A 20,246-nucleotide genomic window follows, 5' to 3' on the forward strand; every position below is an offset into this window, starting at 1 on the left:
TGTGACCATATAAAGACACAAGGCTGCAGGCTGAGTTATACAGGGAACTCTGAGTATCACTCATGTATTATAAGGGAGAATGTACCCCCTACTGTAAATGATAAGGATATTAGAAGTCACCGAGGGGTTCTGTGACCATATAAAGGCACAAGGTTGCAGGCTGAGTTATTACAGGGAACTCTGAGTATCACTCGTGTATTATAAGGGATAGTGTACCCCTACTGTAAATTATAAGGATATTAGAAGCCAATAAGTTCTGTGAAACTATGAAGGCCACAAGGCTGCAGTCTTGAGTTATGCAGGTCGGATAGGATGTGAATGGCCCCCTATGCTAGTTTTTACCCATGGTGAAACATATTTTTGTTTCCACAGGGGTCCCCTTAAAGCTCAGGTTTAATCCCGCCCCTTGCCAGCTCTGCCCCTGGGGTGGACCATGGTTGCTGCCCCTAGTTAGGTTTGTCCCCCAGTCTAAATATTGCCAGTTATCCCAGTTTGGGCAGCTCTTTGCCTCCACCAGACAACGGAAAACATGCATGAGAGGCCTCAGTTTGCGCCTAATCACCTTGTGCAAAACAACTGCTTTAAATTGGCGCTAAGCTGCCCCCCCCCCAATTTCTGCCTATAGGGTCCCATTATAAGGCCATCTCATTCTAATATGTCCACTTGATTCCTATTGACAGAATTAGTGTGTGAAGTCATATTTTAGCACCCCATGTGCCCTGTGGCCATACACAGGGCTTTAAAAAGTGACAACTCTGCCCCTCCAGACTAAGTTGGCAGCTTATTTGCCCACGTATGGGCCCTCAAGACCAATATCTAGCCAAAAATCATCTAGACATCAACTGGACATGTTAAAAAAATGCCATCTGCTGAAAAATGCATGGCTGCTTTGATGTGTTTCCCTGGTAAGCCCATATTAGAATCCTATCATTGCCTTGGGCTCCAAAAGTTTGGATAAGCCTGATTCAGCAACACACCTGGTGAACCTTACCAAATAAATATATCTAGTAGTGTACGGCTAGCTTAACATTATAAAATCATGCACAATCTATATCCAACGACATGCGGCCAGTAAAGATTGGGAGTTTTGGAAGCCAATGAGAAGACAAATAGAGACTTTGCCGCAGTTTTATTAGAAATGAAAGGATCAGTTGTACAGTCATTCCATCATACAGGCCTTAAAAACAGTAGAAAACCGTGGAGTAAAAATGTATAATCCTGCACGCGGGAAGGTTGGGGAGTGCGAATATGTGAGAGATTGGAATAAGCGTACCTGGGATATTGGCTGCTGTCAATTCTAGGAAAGTGATTGGATCCTCACATTAAATATAAACAATATGCACTGTCCTTTGTGAGTGGGGTGACAGTTTGGCTGCAGTGTGTGTTTCTATAGGCACGGGATCATCATGGAGCAAGATTCATTCATGTTGTGGGTCAGTGTACAGCACTTGCATTGCTATGGATCCCTGCACTTGGCAACGCTGTCAAGGGAAGGAAATTACAGCACCATTTCATTATTCATTTATGGGAGGGGGATAAAAACCTGTATGTACATAGATATTAGACAGAATGTCCATATGTGGAATTTATAGCAGTAATGTATAACGTGCACAAGTATAACCGTTATGTGCACACGTACAAAACCGTGAATATAAAGTGATGGGAAGTGTAGCGAGTCGGTGTCACACACATCTGCTATACAATCCCTTGGCTTTGCGATTTACAGTAAAGAAGATACTTACAGGTTTTCTCATAGTCTGGAGACTACAATGAACAATCACCCAGATACCACTGGAAGCCGGGAGCCTACAAGAAGGTTTGGCATTCACACTGACTAATAATTGTCTTCATCACAGTAATTGCATCCTCAGCACAAACAAATCACATTGACAATACCTTCCCCCCCGGCTGAAAGGACTCCATGGGGCTATGAACAAACACAGCGACTACAGTATACGTGAAACAGGCAAGCGCTGTGGCTGAAATAAGACGTTGCTGGGAGATGCCAGAGGTGCTGACCCACAGCAGAGATTCAGAATTACATTGCTTGGAGGAGAAGGTAAGAGTTGCAGTTGAAGAGAGTGGATCTGGTTGTGTTTGGTGAGTGTGGCAGCGAAGTTCCTATGACGAATCGCGTAAGGCTGTATATGTGGACATTATAAACTTTTTTTCGACGTGATTTTACCTGCCCTTTATTCTGAGTGCCTGCCTGCGCTACAAGTTTTTCGGGTTTATCCGCTCCCAATGCTAAGGGCTCAGGCCGGTGCACCTTTTCCTCAATGTGGTGAGTTATTAACCTTTTGATACTCTCCATTCTTTAATCTTCAGCTGAGTTCCTTCCTCACACTGGAAAGTGCAAGTGATGCAGACTATTTACACAAGTAGTAGTGAAGGCGTCTCCCCCTCTGTGAAGCAGCTCAGAGTTCCAGCATCCTATGAGCAAATAAGGCCAATCCAGCCTGAAGAAAGTCAACATCTCCCAATTTTGTGTGAGCCCCATGCCAAGCCTGTCCTAGAAGTCCTGCAGGCACCAAGTGTCCATTGTGAAGTTTAAAAATCAGCTGCAAATCCATGGCTGGCCCTATGGCAGATCCTCCGTCTGGGAACAGGGTTATGGAATTTGGTTTTGCCGACTCCTATCACTGAGCAGTATTTAGCAAGTCCAGACCTAAGACAGAGAACACACATATATATCAATACATTATCATGCATAGAGGCTTGAGCACTCTGTAGCTGCCTTGTCATATGTCAGAGTTATACCAGCATCAAATAATACTGAAGGAGATAATTCGGGTGCTAAACCCACCTTCACTGTACTGTCCACTGCACCAGAGAAGAGGCGACCCCGCGACACTGCCAGAGCCGTGACACTACCCTGATGTCTGAGCAACGTCTGAGTGCAGATCATGTTATCCATACTCCATACCTGTGGGAACATGGACCAGTAAGTAACGACATGGCAAATACAACAGAATCAGTCCCTCCAATGGCCGAGAAATAGGCACAAACATTTCCAACATTGCTGAGCTGCAATTTCCAATAGTGGGCTGGGAGGAGAGAACACGATGGTTAAAAGGACCAGTAACATCAATAAAATTAAAAAAAAAAATTGTTAGTATACATTGAAAAAAAAAACAAAACCACTAAGACAAAAGAAACTTTAAAATCTCAGTCTTTATTAAGAAATAATTCACCAAAAACTGCTCTTGTGCTCCTCTTCAGAAAAGGTGATCGCGATCCATCGTGCGGCGCTTGATTTTTCCTCCTTGCCGTTCTTATAGGAGATAGTCAGGGAGGAGAAATTGAGCGCCGCACGATGGATTTTCTGGTCTTTTCTGAGCGCAAGCGGAGTTTCGATAAGTTATTTCTTAATAAAGGCTTTGCCATTTTAAAGTTTAATTTGTCTTGCTGTTTTTTTTCAATGTATACTGACAATTTTTTTTACATTTTTTTATGTTAATCGTCCTTTAAAGGGATTCTGTCATGATTTTTTTAATGTTGTTTTTATTCTTAAATGACACTGTTTACACTGCAAATAATTCACTCTACATTCTACAATTTAACATTTCATTCCTGAACCAGCAAGTGTATTTAGTTGTAATATTGGTGTGTAGGCGCATCTCAGGTCATTTTGCCTGGTCATGTGCTTTCAGAAAGAGCCAGCACTTTAGGATGGAACTGCTTTCTGGCAGGCTGTTGTTTCTCCTACTCAATGTAACATATGTGAATATGTGGGACCTGGATTTTAATACTGAGTGCTGTTCTTAGATCTACCAGGCAGCTGTTATCTTGTGTTAGGGAGCTGTTATCTGGTTACCTTCCCATTGTTCTGTTGTTTGGCTGCTGGTGGGGGAAAGGGAGGGGGTGATATCACTCCAATTTGCAGTACAGCAGTAAAGAGTGACTGAAGTATATCAAAGTCACATGACTTGGAGAAGCTGGGAAACTGACACTGTCTAACACATGTGAGAATTTAAAGGGATCCTGCACTGAAATCTGTTTCTCAAAGGAGCAAACAGATTTTTTTATATTTATATTTTTATATTTAAATATAAAAAATCTGTTTGCTCCTTTGAGAAACAGATTTCAGTGCAAAATTCTGCTGAAACAGCACTATTAACTGATGTGTTTTGAAAAAAAAAACATTTTTTCCCCATGACAGTATCCCTTTAATATCAACCTGCACTGACAGCAAATGGTGCCAAAAAGAAATATATTATCTAGGAGAGATGCCTTGTGCTTGGTAACTACAGCTATTGGCTTGGACATGGCTAATAGGCTGTGCTGATTTTCCAGACCAGTTTGCAGGCTGATTTTATTCATATGATGATATAATACAGGTATGGGATCTGTTATCCAGAAACCTGTTATCCAAAAAAGCTCTGTATTACCGAATGGCCGTCTCTCATAGCCTCTATTTTATACTAATATCCACATTGTTAAAAATGATTTCCTTTTTCTCTGTAATAACAATCTTGTATTTGATCCCAACTAAGAAATAATTAATCCTTAGTGGAAGCAAAACCAGCCTATTGGGGTTATTTAATGTTTATATGATTTTCTAGTAGACTTAAGGTATGGAGATCCAAACTAAGGAAAGATCCATTATTCGGAAAACCTCAGGTCCCGAGCATTTTGCAAACAGGTCCCATACCTGTAGTACTTATATATATATATATATATATATATACACATACACATATAATCTTTTGAGAGGTATATATAGGTTTGAGGAAGCCATGACCTAAAAGGAGAGGTTACATACCCTTAGTGATCTGTCGTACGAGGCGCTGAAAACCTTGGTTTGATCAGGTGTGGATATGACAGCCAGTGCATAGACTGTCCCAACATGTCCCGTCAGTGTCCTCACTTGCTCTTTGGATTCAATGTCCCAGACCTGGAAAGAAGGGGGGGGCATTCATGTGGCTCACTAGATCATTTGGACAACTACCTACACAGCATGTTATAGCAACATAAATATCTGTTGTTGGTCCTGTATATCACGATTATTGATACTTCTAGAAAAATCCTGCAGTGGTCGATACAAGCGCAGATCCATTTGGGTATCTGTGCTTTTTAAAGGAGAACTAAAGCCTAACGAAAGAAGTAGCTAGAAATGTTGTACATGATGTTTTGGGCTTCTCTACCAGCCCAAGGCAACCACAGCCCTTTAGCAGTAAAGATCTGTGTCTCCAAAGATGCCCCAGTAGCTCCCCATCTTCTTTTCTGCTGATTCACTGCACATGCTCTGTGCTGCTGTCACTTACTGAGCTTAGGGACCCACTCACAATATACAGTACACATAGAATAGAAATGTAACAATAGAAGGCTGATTAGTAATTAATACAGATAATTACTACATGGCAGCACAAAAACCAGTGCAATTAGCATCAGAATTTAATAATCAGCAAACCTGTAGCATCAGCTTATGTTACAGACCAACCTAAATTTCTGCTGGATAATTTGCGACGACCCCTAAGCTTAGCTTCTCAACAGCTGCTCAGAGCCCACTGAGCATGTGAGTGTCACAGACACTTTCCAAGATGGTGACCCCCTGTGACAAGTTTGAAGTCCTGGATCATTGCTGCTATTGACAAGCTGAAACTTTAGGCTGATGCAATAAGTTCAGTAAATAAAATATGACATTTTAAGCAATATTCATTTTTAGGATTTAGTCCTTCTTTAAGGGCACCAAACCCATTCGCATTGTTCTGAAAGATAAGGGAAGAGCATCAAGTTGCCAAAAGAAACGGAGCAGCTATAGGTAACTTCAGCCTTCCATTAAACAACATGAACCCAACTTAGTCCTTCTGCTAAACTATAGAAAGTGACCAGCCCAGATAATTTAGTATCTAGATTAGGTGCAGAAGACTGAGGAAGATGATGGCTGCTACTTGACTTCCTTGTCTGAAGAGGGAGCAGATTAAGTGTCAGGTGCAGGTTGTGACTCACGTGTATAAGGTTCTCATATGTTCCACAGACAATATGGTGGTTGGTTACAGCGATGGAGTACACACTGCCACCCGAAGTTTGCAGGACATGGACACACTCCAAAGTTCTGATGTCCCAAATCTGGGAGAACAAAATAAACATTATAAACCATTTGTTGTCATTGAAGGGGTGGTTCACCTTTAAGTTAACTTTTAGTATCTTATAGAATGGATACTTCTAAGCAACTTTTCAGTTAGCTTTCATTTTTTATAGTTTTGAATTTTTTGCCTTTATTCTTCTGTTTCCAGCTTTCAAATGGGGGTCGCTGACCCCATCTAAAAAAAACCAAATGCTCTGTAAGGCTACAAATATATTGTTATCTCTACTTTTTATTACTCGTCTTTCTATTCAGGCCTCTCCTATTCATATTCCAATGCATGGTTGCTAGGGGAATTTGGACCAACAAGACTGCTGAAATTGCAAACTGGAGAGCTGCTGAATAAAAAGCTAAATAACTCCACAAATAATAAAAAAAATAAAAACCAACTCCAAATTGTCTCAGAATAAATATCACTCTTTACATCATACTAAATGTTGCTTTAAGGATGAAAAACCCCTTTAAAAGGGGTTGTTCACCTTTGAGATAACTGTTAGTACGATGTAGAGAGTGATATTCTGAGACAATTTGCAATTGGTTTTCATTTTTTATTATTTGAGCTTTTTGAGTTATTTAGCTTTTTTTTTCAGCAGCTCTTTAATTTGTATCTTAAGTAATCTGGTTGCTAGGGCGCAAATTCCCCAAGCAACCATGCATTGATTTGGATAAGAGACTGGAATATGAATAGGAGAGGTCTGAATAGAAAGATGAGGAATACCAAGTAACAATAACAATACACTTGTAGCCTTACAGAGCATTTGTTTTTTAGATGGGGTCAGCGACCCCCATTTGAAAGCTGGAAAGAGTCAGAAGAATAAAGGCAAATAATTCAAAAACTATAAAAAAGTAAAAAATGAAAGCCAACTGAAAAGTTGCTTAGAATTAGCCATTCTATAAGATACTAAAAGTTAACTTAAGGGTGAATCACCCCTTTTAAGTTTACATTATTACCCATTTCGTGAGTGACAATTTATTGATCATTAACAGATTCTCACCTTGATGGTTTGGTAAGACCCACTGTACAAGTAGTTCTGGGAGGCCACAAGCGCCCGCACCCAGTGGTTTAGGCCCGTAAGCTCCTTCTTTAGTTTCAAGTCTGTGCCCACAATGTCCCACACCTGTAGTAGAGGTAACAGGGAAACACTGAGCATGACACAACTAAACATTTAATGGGGGGACTGTATTACAGGGTAAAACAGAATATACAACCTTTCATACATGCCTATTAAATCACAGCACCTCAGTCTGTCCTGACAAAATGGCCACTGATCCATAGGGGCAGATTTAGTAAAGGGCAAATTGACTTATGCTGCGACGATTCACCAGCGTTACCGCTTTCAGGCACTTCGCTGATTTGCTAAAGGGAACAGGTGAAACTTCGCTAGCGAAAGAGACAGACGATAGCGGTTATTCGCATCTATTGACAGGTGAATTTTCACTCTGGCGAATGGACGTTACTCCGCAAATTCACTAAGATGCGGATTTTACTGAACGTTACCCCTTTCGCAAGATCAGACCAGATGAAGTGCATAGAACTTCCTCAATCTTCTGTCACTTTCATTACATTTTTAGTGGAAAAAGTCCAAAAAAACGCTAGTGTCTTTTCCTTTTTTCAGGGTAATAGGCTGCAAAAGTCCTTAAATTTTTTTGGGGGTATCTGGGTTCCCCCATACATTTTGTAAATTTTGGAACATAAACTATACACTGGGCTCATGTGTAGGGCAATATACCAACTCTATTTTATTTATTAAGGTTCCCTGGACTTGTGTAGTGTAATGTATTTGCTGCAACATATACGTCCATTCAACTTTATCATTCCCCGCCGTATGCAAATTAGCCTGAGCGAAGACATCTAATAAAGTTGCGCTAGGCATAATTGAACGCTAGCGCATCTTCACTTTGATTGAGGAAGTAATGCTACCGAAAATTTCGGTTCAGCGCCCTGGACGCAACTTCGCATTTTAGTAAATCAGTGTTGTCTGAGCGAATTTTCGTCTGGTGAAGTGTTGCGATGGGTGCAAAGCCATCGCTGGTGAATTTTCTCCACTTAGTAAATTTCCCCCATAGAGTAATACAGAGATGCACCCACCAACTAGCTGACATTGCACCATGGAAATGATGGTGAATATAGTTCTGTGTTATGAACTGACTCTCACTTCTAGATGCAGCACACGATGGGTCAATAAATTCTGTTTATTAGGGAAGCAGAACTTCCTGCAGGTGTATCCATGTCCCAATGTCAGTCCTGTGATTACAAGCAATTAAAGCCTCTCTCTCTCTCTCTCTCTCGATGGGAACGTACAACAGACTAACCTTGATGGCTTTCAGGGAGCCGCTGAACAGCATATTATGTGATGACACTAAGGTGCAGACAGGGTTGTCGTGCGCTCGAATGGTATTAACCTTCAGCAGAGTCTGAATGTCCCACACCTAAACAGAGACAATTGGGTTACAGTCAGCCTTCTAGTTTCCTCATTGTCACAACCTTGGTTCCTCGGTCATGTCTTAAAGGAACAGTTCAGTGTAACAATAAAAACTGGCTAAAATATATAGGCTGTGCACAATAAAAAATGTCTCTAATATAGTTAGCCAAAAGTGTAATGTATAAAGGCTGGAGTGACTGGATGTCTAACATAATAGCCAGAAAACTAATTCCTGCTTTTCAGCTCTCTAAAAGCGGCCATAGACGTAGAGAGCCATTCGTTTGGCGGCATCCAATATGGGCGGTCTGACCGCTAACACGCATAGATGCGGCCGCGATCTGATGGGATTTTTTACCTGCCTGGTCGAGGTCTGGCTGACTTAAGGCCAGATATTGATCGGGGAAGCCCGTCGGATGGCCCGACATACAGGCCAAAAAGATGCCGACTCGGTTTTATCATTAAACATTCATTACACATTTTCACTGGATTTAAAGTTATGCATAAATGTAATTGCTATTGGAAGCAGCGTCTGTCCGGCCATTTGCTATTCCCTCCCCTGGTGGCTCTGACGTTGAAACAATGTAACTGAAGCAGCTTATAAATGAATGTGCCTTTGCTGAAGGAGAGCTGGCTTCTGCAACATTGTAGTCAGAGTCAGGAGTAGAGCACTTGATAAGCAGTAGTGATGTGCGGATTGACAAAAAGTCATCCCACACCCGACCCCAATGCTGTCCTTTCATAGGGAGATCCGCTCGTTTGGCAATGTCGCCAAATGAGCAGATCTCTCCCTGATATGCCCACATTGAGGAGGGTGATATCGGGCTGATCCGATCGTGGGCCCTAGTGACCGAATCAACTAACGCAATCGAACAGGATTTTTTAACCTGCCCTATCAACATCTGGTCGACTTTAGGCCAGATATTAATCGTGTAAGCCCGTCGGATGCCCCCACACACGGGGCAATAAGCTGCCGACTTGGTCTGTCGGCAGCTTTTATTGACCCGTGTATGGGGACCTTTACTCTGAGTTAGTCAGCGACTTGAAGGGGGGCCACGTGGGACATAACTATTCAGTGAGTTTGTAATTGATCCTCAGCATTCAGCTCAGATTCAAACACAAACAGTATTGTCCCATGTGCCCCTCCTCAAGTCACTGATTAGTGATCAGTGGAAAGCAAGAGAGCTGAAAAGCAGGAAGTAGTGTTCTGGCTATTATGTTACACATCCAGTCACTCCAGCCTTTATACATTACATTTTTGGCTAACTAACTATATTAGAAACTTTTTCATTTTGCACAGCCTATCTATTTACCCAGTTTTTATTTTCACACCGAACCATTCCTATAAGCTCTGCTGTCCCCCTGACCCCATGAGCTTCCTCTCAAGGAGGGCAAGTGTATCTCAGTCAAGGCAGTACTTACAATAATAGTGCAGTCTGCTGAGCCACTGTACAGCTTGCTTCTGGAGATGGGGACAAAAAGAAACCATGGTAAATACAGCATAGTCAAAAACATGAAGCATGTTGCAAACAGAAGAAAACATAAGTTTATTAAGCATTGTTAATAGAAGAATATAAAAAAATATTACATATTGCTAGTATTTCTTCCCCTGATATGCCCCTGCCCAATCCTCTTGATGTTAAAAAGACAGAAGGTTAAATGAGTCGCCCTACTCTGATGATGGACACGCAAACTGCTTGAACTATCCCTTTAATAGTACGATATCGTATACCAACGATTAAGGGGGTTATTTATCAAAGGTAGAATTCGTTATTTATACTTATATAAATGAACTCACAACTCGAATGGTATCTTATTTCAGAAAATAACTCGAATGTAAAAACTCGAATTAACAAATTCGACTTGCAATCCTGAAAACTCTAATTGATCGAGTTTTTGGAGGAAAAGAACTTGAATCATTCGAGTTTTCATGCAGAACCCTTCGAGAAAAACTGGAACATTGTGCAGACTGTAAACATTTTCAAATGGTTCAAGGGATCTCTGCCACTGGCTACTACAAGAGCTCGACAGGTTTAAGATGGTGTATTTTCAGATTTGAGATATTTTCAGGTTGGGGTTTAATCTTGGAAATATTTTTTTTTTTAAAGGGGTTGTTCACCTTTGAGATAACTTTTAGTATTATGTAGAGTGTTATTCTGAGACAATTTGCAATTGTTTTTTATTTTTTTATTATTTGTGGTTTTTGAGTTATTTAGCTTTTTGTTCAGCGGCTCTCCAGTTTGCAATTTCAACAATCTGGTTGCTAGCAATTACCCTAGCAACCATGTATTGATTTTAATAAGAGACTGGAATATGAATAGGAGAGGCCTGAATAAAAAGAGGTGTAAAAAAACATAGCAATAACAATACATTTGTAGCCTAAGGGTAAGGTCACACCAGGAGATTCGGGGAGATGTAGTCGCCCCGGCGACTGATCACCTCTTCTTTGGCGGGGCGACTAATCTCCCTGAACTGCTTCCCCCTGTCTTCCGCCTGCTATAATGAAAAAACGCCTATAGCGTGGCACTCGCGGCGCTTCATTTTCCAAAGTCGCCTGAAGTTGCCTCACGAGGAAACTTCGGGTGACTTTGTAAAACGAAGCGCCGCGATTGCCATGCCGCAGGAATTTTTCATTATAGCAGGCGGAAGCCATTCAGGGAAATTAGTCGCCCCGCCAAAGAAGAGGCGATCAGTCGCCGGGCGACTAAATCTCCCAGAATTTCCAGGTGTGACCTTACCCTTAGAGAACGTGTCAGTATTAAAAGGCAAATAACTATAAAAAATAGGGAAGACAGCACTTTGAGTGCCTGCTCTACGACTACAAGGTTTTGATCCTGTCTCGTAGCTGAAGGTTCAGGGCGGTGCACCTGGACCTCTTCCTTCCCTTGGTGAGTCAGAACTTTGAGACGTTATTTCTTATTTCATTTCTTATATAATTTCTTATATACCTTTAAACCAGTAAAGGGCCCGGTGGGAACTATATTGCTGCAATACAGTTTGAACTTTTTAATAGCAATCAACCCTTCCCTTATAGAATTGTGCGTAACAAAAGGTCTCACAACCTCAAGGTGGCCATACACACAGATTCGCTTGTTTGACGATTACGCCAAATGAGCGGATCTCTCCCCTATATGCCCACCTTGAGGTGGGCGATATTGGGCTAATCAACGAACTAATCGGACCACATCAACGAACATATGTGGTCTGCAATCTGACAGGATTTTTACCCCTGCCCGATCGACATCTGGCCGACTTTCGACCAGATATCGATCGGAGAAGCCCATTGGAGGGCCCCAAACGAAGGGCCAATAAGCTGCCGACTCGGCCTGTCGCCAGTTTATATCGACCCCTGTATGTTCAGCGTTATGTCTTTGATCCCTAGATTGTATTTATATGCATATAATACACAAAAGCCATGAATATACTGTAAATTATATATTTTATCCATGACCTGTATAAAAAAACTCAGCCTTTGGCCTCGTGTTTTTATATGGTCATGAAACTCCACCATTAACTTATAACATCCTTATAATTTACAAGAGGGGGTACTTTATTCACAATATAAAGTCTGTGCTAGGCAAGTGGCATGCAGTGGCATTTAAGATGTGTAGATGTTGTCAATCTCTCTGGGAGAGAATAAAACAGTTCAAGATACTTACCCTTGAATACAGAGAGCGAGTACAATGCCATCATGTCCCTCCAGAGTCTTTTGGCACTTATATGTTGTACACGTGTCCCACACCTAGGAGGCCATTAGGACATGTTATTGTCACAAGACACCAGAAACACTTATTCTTAGTGCAAATGTTGGTGTGTCCCTGCACCTCTCACCTTAATCGTCTTGTCCGATGAGCCGCTAAAGAGCAGGTCTCCAATGGAATACACACACAGACACCACACAGGGCCCTGGTGTCCCACAAAGGTGCCTTTGCATTTAAATATCTGCTGAGGATCATAGGCTGCAGAAATCAGAGGAAGAAATGTCAGCGTTACTGATGACGCAAAGCCTAGGAAAATCTGATATACTTATGCTAACTACTTATGGCCCTGAGTTTATTTGACTGAACTACATTTTATACTTGAAGAAGCCAGATGCTAATGCCTAGTTTAATTCCTGTCCAGCCTTGATCTAGTTTATGTTTCCTATATACTTACAGCCTAGGATTCCCATGTTCAGCCGGGCATTGATATGGGAGAGTTCATCCTGTTAAATACAAAAGATACAGTTAGGGCCATGTTAGCACTTATATATGAGGCAGGCACTTAATGTAGCAGAAGACAGAAAGGATGATTAAAGGAGGCTCACATTCAGCATGGAGGCGTCTCTACGAAACTCCATCAGGTCTTCACTCAGCTTGCTCTGGTTTTCATCCAGAACATCTGCAAATATATCATTTGAGAGACTTTATTATGACAGGTAATATAAAGGAACACTGGCTATTTCTGTGGTTATTTGCTGCATAACCCTGCTCCAGATATGACGCACACTTCCCACATAGAGCGTACATAGACTAGTGCAATTTCAGCTTTCCCAACAGAATATTCCCCCCAACTCGGTCTATCAAAATGGTTTCCCTTTCTGTGTCCCGAGAAAGGAGGCAGCAGCCATTATGCATTGTGTCACAGGCTATTTCCCTTCCCAGAGTGGGTGTACCGAGCCATCTTTTACCAAATTTGAGCTCAAGGTTCTTCTCCAGCTGGTCGATCTTCTCAGAGAGCTTCCCTAGCATGGAGCGCAGAAATGCAATCTCCTGGTCCTTCTGCGTCATGGCCACCTGCATTTCGTGAAACCGATCGTCTGTCTGCTGCAGAAATTCCTTCAGCCCCTCGAATTTGCACGTTTCTAGGTGCGTCTCGTAGGTGTCTTGGTTTCCTATAAAAATGCACCTAAGAGGTCAAAGGAAATAAAATGTTTAATAAAAAAGGTCAAAGGAAATAAAATGTTTAATAAAAAAATAGTCAATAGGAATATGGCTAAAGCCAAAAACTGTGCATGGGGGGGGGATTTTTTACTAGTTTGGGGGCAGTGCAAAATCATCCACATCGCCCTCATTGACCCCTGAAGCAATTGCTTTCCAGGTGTTGCTGGATATCCTGTTGCAGGATATGGAAAGAACCCAAAATAGCCAAGCAGTTCTACCCTATAACATGTACCCAGCTGAACTTCTGTAGAACGTACCCATACTTGGAATGAGGGCACTTGATGTGTTCACACTCCTTTAAATGAGCTTCCAAGTTCATCTTTAATAACGGGGGGCAATTGGGGTTATTAGGACAACGAACCGGTCGGTAATCACAGCTCCCTTCATGGTCTCTGCAAAAGGAAGTTACATGGGATATTGGTGAGCAAACCTACTTTAAAAGGCATCTTTAAAGGGATACTATCATGGGAAAACATGTTTTTTTTTTTCAAAATGCATTAATAGTGCTGCTCCAGCAAACTTCTGCACTGAAATCGGTTTTGTAAAAGAGCAGAACTGATTGTTTTTTATATTTAATTTTGAAATCTGACATGGGGTTACACACAGGTGCCCCCAGTCATGTGACTTGTGCTCTGCTAAACTTAAGTCACTCTTTACTACTGTACTGCAAGCTGGAGAGATATCACCCTCCTCCCTTATCCCAAGCAGCCCATCAGCAGAACAATGGGAATGTAACCATATAACAGCTCAGAGGTAGCTATAACAGCACTCATAGTAAAAATCCAGGTCCCATTGAGACTCCTTCAATTACATTGAGCAGGAGAAACAACAGCCTGCCAGAAAGCAGTTCCATAGAGCAGCACTGGCTCCTTCTGAAAGCACATGACCAGGCAAAATGACCTGAGATGCGCCTACACACCAACATTACAACTAAAAAAAAACACTTCTTGGTTCAGGCATGAAATTTTATATTGTAAAGTGAATTATTTGCAGTGTAATTTAGAAATAAAAACTACACCATAAAAATCATGACAGTATCCCTTTAAGGAAAATAAAACCAATTTATATACATTTTCCCTGTACGCTCTCAATTAAAGGGAGAGTAACACAAGTGATTTCACTTACTTTCTGGCACTTAATTTAATGGTGAAGGGGCAGCCGCGAGGATCCACCTCAAAAGTTGCTGGCTTGCCATTGGAGGAGGGGTGGCAGCCATATTTACAGTGAATGAAAAGCTCTCCAATTTGCTCGGCAACAGCAATGTTGTTCACGACCACCGTTAGTTTGGCATTATCCACTGGACACTTTTCTACCATGGGGGGGGGAAGAAATATTTCGGATCAGAGAAGTGACATTTATTGAGAGGTGATAATAAGCTTGTATTTAACACTTGCCCAGTTGGGATCTCAGCTTACCAGATGTCAGAGCGCACCTCCTGCAGAACGTATGCTGGGGGAGAGAGAAGGGATAGATGATTGGTTAATATACAAGGATTAAATGAATACTATATAATATATACTATACCCAGCGTGATTTCCTTCATGCTCTGCTTTTAACATGCACAACACGTAGCAATCTGTATTTATATTGCAGTTTCCCCCACCGCCTGGCATATTAACTCCATCCATTATGATGTGTAAATGTGCCTTGTTATAGTGCAGATCTTGATTTTGGACTGGTGTTACTGTGATCCTGGTACTTTCACTTCTCTATGGTGGCGGGGGGGAGCGTGCCCTGTGTGCTTTCTCCCTAAGATAATGCAGGTTTTCCTTCCCCTTTCCTGAAGAGAGCACAGCTGCTGGATGCCGGCTTCTTGCACGCTTGCCAGACTCGGCCTGACGGCTTCCTGTTGCAGGACTTTCCATGCTTCAGCTGGCGCTTCTCTCACAAGTTTCCGGTGAATGGAGTGACCGTCAAGTCCTTCCTCTGCTCTCCTGTCTCTAACAGAAAACTTAAAGGAACACTAACACCAAAAAAAATGAAAGTATCCTAAATTAATGAACATATAATGTACTGTTGCCCTGCACTGGTAAAACTGGTGTGTCTGCTTCAGAAACACAACTATAGTTTATATAAACAAGCTGCTGTGTGGCTATGGAGGCAGCCATTCAAAGCTGAAAAAGGAACAGGAAACACAGCAGATAACAGATAAGCTCTGTAGTATACGATTATCTGTTATCTGCTGTGTATCCTGTACATTTTTCCCATTTCCATCTTTGAATGACTGCCCCCATGGCAACACAGCAGCTTGTTTACAGTATATAAACTATAGTAGCGTTTCTGAAGCAAACACACCAGTTTTACCAGCGCAGGGCACCAGCGCATTACATCATCTTTCTTTTAAAACACTTTCATCTTTTGATGTTACTGTTCCTTTAACTCCTTGCACAGCAAGCTACTGGCAGTGGACATAGACTTACCCAGCGGCAGGGGTCAGTACACACGATAAAACAACTTGTTTGCTGCTCTTTAAATGGTTTATAGGGTCTCACAAAGAAAACACTTAGGGGCAAATTCACTAAGATTCGTAGTTGCGCCAGGCGTAACTTCGCCGCACTTCGCCAGGCGTAGTTTCGCCAGCGCTTCGCAAATTCACTAAAATCCAAAGTTGCGCACAGGGGTAGTGTAAGGTTGCGAAGTTGCGCTAGCGTTGATTCGCTAAGTAAAGCGAAGTTACGCTAGCGAAGGCTAATTTGCATACGGCGCCAAATTCAAATTTCAATGGAGGAATACGTATCAGCACTACAAATGGCTAGAAAAGCTTCAAAACATCAAATAAAAATGTTATTTTGCCCTACACATGTGCCAACTGAATAGGTAAGTTGCCATGAGTCAGGAGATGTAGGGGGGAAGGAGGGGAGCCCCAAAAATTTTTTCGATCTTTTTCAGCCTATCACCCATAATGTAGAAAACACGCCAGCGTTTTTTGGGACTTAGAAAAATTTTTGAAGCAATCCCTATCTACTCTATTGCGCTTCGCCTGGTCTGATGTGGCGAAGGAAGTCTAGCGTAAAAGGTAGCGTTCAGTACACTGCGCGCGTTAGTGAATTTGCGTAGTTACGTCGCTAGCGAAACTTCGCCAGGCGTAAGGGTGCGAAGTAACACTAGCGAAACTACTCCAGCGTTCGTTAGTGAATTTGCGCAGTAACGAAAATGCCAAACGCTAGCGAAGTAACGCTAGCGTTCGGCGCTTAGTAAATTTGCCCCTTAGGGTCAGATTTATCAACATGTGAGTTAAAAGCTTAATAAATAAAAACTCTAATTTTATGGGATTTTTAGAACCATATTCATCAAATGGTTAGTTCTAACGTACACCCTTTGATAAATATGGTCTTAAAAACCCATAGGAATGAATAGAACGTGGATGGGTTTTTATTTATTAAGCTCTAAACTCACATGTTGATAAATCTGCCCCTTGGTGTGTTCCTAAAGGAATAGCAAAGTCTTCCGTACTACTACAATATACAGCATTTGCACACCAGTATACTAAAGTCAAGGTGCTCACTGTTGGGGGGGTGATCACATGGAAACTCCCAATTAATAATTAGCTGGACATACACTATATGATCTGATCGTTTGGTGAGGTCACCAAAGGTAAGCTATATTATATTATTAAAGATAAACTATATTAGAAACATTTTTTTTTATTTTGCACAGCCTATCTATTTACCAAGTTTTTGTTTTTATACTGAACAATTCCTTTAAAACGTTTGACAACGGAATACAGCCATTTTTTTTTTGGTTCATACTTCAATTTGCAGATCTTTGAATGTGCAAATTAGGTTTCAGATTAGGTTTTGGCATTCAATATTCAACTGATTCCAGAAATGAGTAGGCGCCCCCTTAATTATTGAATGAATTAGTCCAGATGCATTTTCAACCATGTCCTCTAGATAAGGAACCCATTTGTGGAGTGGAAATGCATTGGTAATATACACTAATAAATGTTACTACAATAAAACATTAAAGGGCATATAAAGGCAAAAAAAATAAAATCCCATTTTTACTTTCTTTAATGAAAAAGAAACCTATCTCCAATATACTTTAATTAAAAAATGTGTACCGTTTTTATAAGAAACCTGACTGTATGCAGTGAAAATCTCCCTCTATTTACTGAGGTGGATAGGAATTTTCAGACGGTCCCTAACTGCTCTGCAGGGAAACAATTATACTTATGAACAGCAGGGGGAGCCCCCGCCTTACTTCCCAGCCATGCAGAACTCAAGCAGCTTTGTTTGTTTCCCTGTAGAGCAGTCGGCGACTGTGTAGAGATAAACTGGGATTCTATTTGGAGGATTATTTTGCTGCAGCCACTGGTTCTGCAGATTTGGAGAAAGTTTGTATTAAACAATACAAAAACTATAAAATCCACATTAGATTACATGACAACACAGAACCCAGTGCAGTCTGTATATTCTGATTATTAATCAGTCTTGCTGTATCGGCTTTTGGCAGATATTCTTTTTCTTGTGCTGTTTTGATAATTTATGACAATCCCTAAGCAGCCCAGACCACACTGAGCATGTGCACAGTCTTGGTCTTGCAAAGATGTTTAACAAAGTTACAAGATGGTGACCCCCTGTGGCCAACTTAGAAAGCATAAATCATTTGTTTGTTTAGGCTTGTGGTGCAGTAAGTTCATGTTTATGTTTAGTAAACAAAATACAGAATTCCTATTATTCTATTTTAGACTTTAGTTCCTCTTTAATAGTGAGTGTATACTCTATCCTTTCCCTAGCAGCTAGTCTGGCAGAAGGGTTTTGGGGTGGGTTTGAAACACTTAAGGCTGCCTATACCTGGCTATATGCATCCCCCCCCCCACATAAAACGGAAATTGTGTTTGACAGTGAGTAAACAGCACCTGTGATGTGCAGTGTGTGGCACTTTCACTAGTTGTTGACCTAAAAATTTGCACCATTCACCAAAGGCAACATTCCACATTGGATGCTGGTAGTTATAGTTCAGTCCAAGAGGGGCCTGAGTTTGGTCAGCATTCAGCTGGATACAGTGCATTCACACACACACACAAAGACAACATTCAGGGAAGTTCTTTTTCCACATAGTAAATCTGTCATTTGCAGCAGCAGCAGAAGATAAGTGCTTTGGAAACGGCGGCAGGTGGAAAGTATTTTGGCTGCTGATAAGGCCACGTTATGACGTGCGCTTAAATAAACTGGGCAGGCAGGGGTAAAAAACATTATATCATATTAAATAATATCACTAACTCCGTGGGATCAGGTGCAACATACAGAGCCAGCTTATACAGTAAATGCAGGCGCTAAATACTCACCCCACATGTGGTAATGACAGGATCTTTAAAGACGCTGCAGCAGAGCTGGCAACAGAGTTTCACCGAGGGCTGCTCCGCAAACACTAGCGGTTCCTAAATCAGCACAGAGGGACATATTTGTTAATGACACGGCTTCCTTGCTGCACCAGACACAGCCAAAATGGAAATATTTAGAGGAAGGTATGGTTGGGTTGTGTTAGTTGTGGGTGGCCTTTGTGACCTTGTCATTCATTCACTGATGAGAGCTGGGGTACGGCCTATGTAATAACTATTCAGTTGGACACTGATCTCTCATGAACCCGACATCATTATAAAGACATCTGTGTGCCACTAGCATATAAATAAGTCCCGTGTGCCATGCTATGAATGATGTCCTTCCAAGACAGCCAGGAATTTAAGGCTGTCTGCTACACTGAGATGACGGGCTTTGTATCCATATTTACTATTGTGGTTTGCAAGGCAACACGGGGCAGTGTTATACTAAGAATAATAACCAGAGAACACAAGCGACACCTTCTCTGTATTACAAGCATTAAAGCAACACTGACCTTAAAGGGATACTGTCATGGGAAAATATTTTTTTTCAAAAACACATCAGTTAATCATGCTGCTCCAGCAGAATTCTTCACTGACATCCATTTCTCAACAGAGCAAACAGATTTTTTTTATTTAATTTTGAAATCTGACATGGAGCTTTAGAAATTGTCTGTTTCCCAGCTGCCCCCAATCATGTGACTTGTGCTCTGATAAACTTCAGTCGCTCTTTACTGCTGTACTGCAAGTTGAAATTATATCACCCCCTCCCTTTCCCCCCAGCAGCCAAACAAAAGAACAATGGGAAGGTAACCAGATAGCAGCTCCCTAACACAAGATAACAGCTGCCTGGTAGCTCCTGAACCAGCAAGTGTATTTTTTTTAGTTATAATATCGGTGTGTAGGCGGCATCTCAGGTCATTTTGCCTGGTCATGTGCTTTCAGAAAGAGCCAGCACTTTAAGATGGAACTGCTTTCTGGCAGGCTGTTGTTTCTCCTACTCAATGTAACTGTATGTGTCGCAGTGGGACCTGGATTTTACTATTGAGAGCTGTTCTAAGGGTAAGGGCACACGGGCAGATTCGGGACGACAAATCGCCTCTTCTTCAGAGCGACAATCTCCCCAAACTGCCTTCCAGCCAGCTGTAATGAAAAATCGCCAGCGAGATGGCACTGGCATCGCTTCGTTTTCTGAAGTTGCCTCATGAGGAAACTTCTGGCGACTTTGGAAAACGAAGTGCCGCGAGTGCCATCCCGCTGGCAATTTTTCATTATAGCCGGCAGAAGGCAGTTCGGGGAGATTGTCACCCCAAAGAAGAGGCGATTTATCGCTGTCCTTGTGTCACCCATAGAACAGCACTCAATAGTAAAATACAGGTCCCACTGAGACACATTGAGTAGGAGAAACAACAGCCTGCTAGAAAGCAGTTCCATCCTAAAGTGCTGGCTCTTTCTGAAAGCACATGACCAGGCAAAATGACCTGAGATGCACC

At 41.7% G+C, this 20,246-nt stretch overlaps 1 protein-coding gene across 1 annotated transcript in view; it reads right to left on the minus strand.

Annotated features, from left to right (window-relative positions):
- Window positions 1-1,114: 1,114 nt before the first annotated feature.
- The window catches only part of traf7.L (TNF receptor associated factor 7 L homeolog), a 41,664-nt gene continuing 22,532 nt past the window's right edge, over window positions 1,115-20,246 (minus strand). The window contains exons 7-22 of the mRNA XM_018236576.2: window positions 18,721-18,813; window positions 14,846-14,879; window positions 14,556-14,739; window positions 13,688-13,822; window positions 13,178-13,395; window positions 12,815-12,888; window positions 12,664-12,712; window positions 12,340-12,467; window positions 12,168-12,250; window positions 9,931-9,970; window positions 8,402-8,518; window positions 7,084-7,206; window positions 5,953-6,072; window positions 4,766-4,897; window positions 2,807-2,926; window positions 1,115-2,668 (exon numbers count right to left, since the gene is read on the minus strand). Of these exons, the coding sequence (XP_018092065.1) occupies window positions 2,654-2,668; window positions 2,807-2,926; window positions 4,766-4,897; window positions 5,953-6,072; window positions 7,084-7,206; window positions 8,402-8,518; window positions 9,931-9,970; window positions 12,168-12,250; window positions 12,340-12,467; window positions 12,664-12,712; window positions 12,815-12,888; window positions 13,178-13,395; window positions 13,688-13,822; window positions 14,556-14,739; window positions 14,846-14,879; window positions 18,721-18,813 (1,665 nt within the window). The 3' untranslated portion in view covers window positions 1,115-2,653. The remainder of the gene's footprint in view (window positions 2,669-2,806; window positions 2,927-4,765; window positions 4,898-5,952; window positions 6,073-7,083; window positions 7,207-8,401; window positions 8,519-9,930; window positions 9,971-12,167; window positions 12,251-12,339; window positions 12,468-12,663; window positions 12,713-12,814; window positions 12,889-13,177; window positions 13,396-13,687; window positions 13,823-14,555; window positions 14,740-14,845; window positions 14,880-18,720; window positions 18,814-20,246) is intronic.

Source organism: Xenopus laevis, chromosome 9_10L (genome assembly GCF_017654675.1).
Source record: "Xenopus laevis strain J_2021 chromosome 9_10L, Xenopus_laevis_v10.1, whole genome shotgun sequence".
In the NCBI taxonomy this organism is placed as follows: Eukaryota; Metazoa; Chordata; class Amphibia; order Anura; family Pipidae; genus Xenopus; species Xenopus laevis.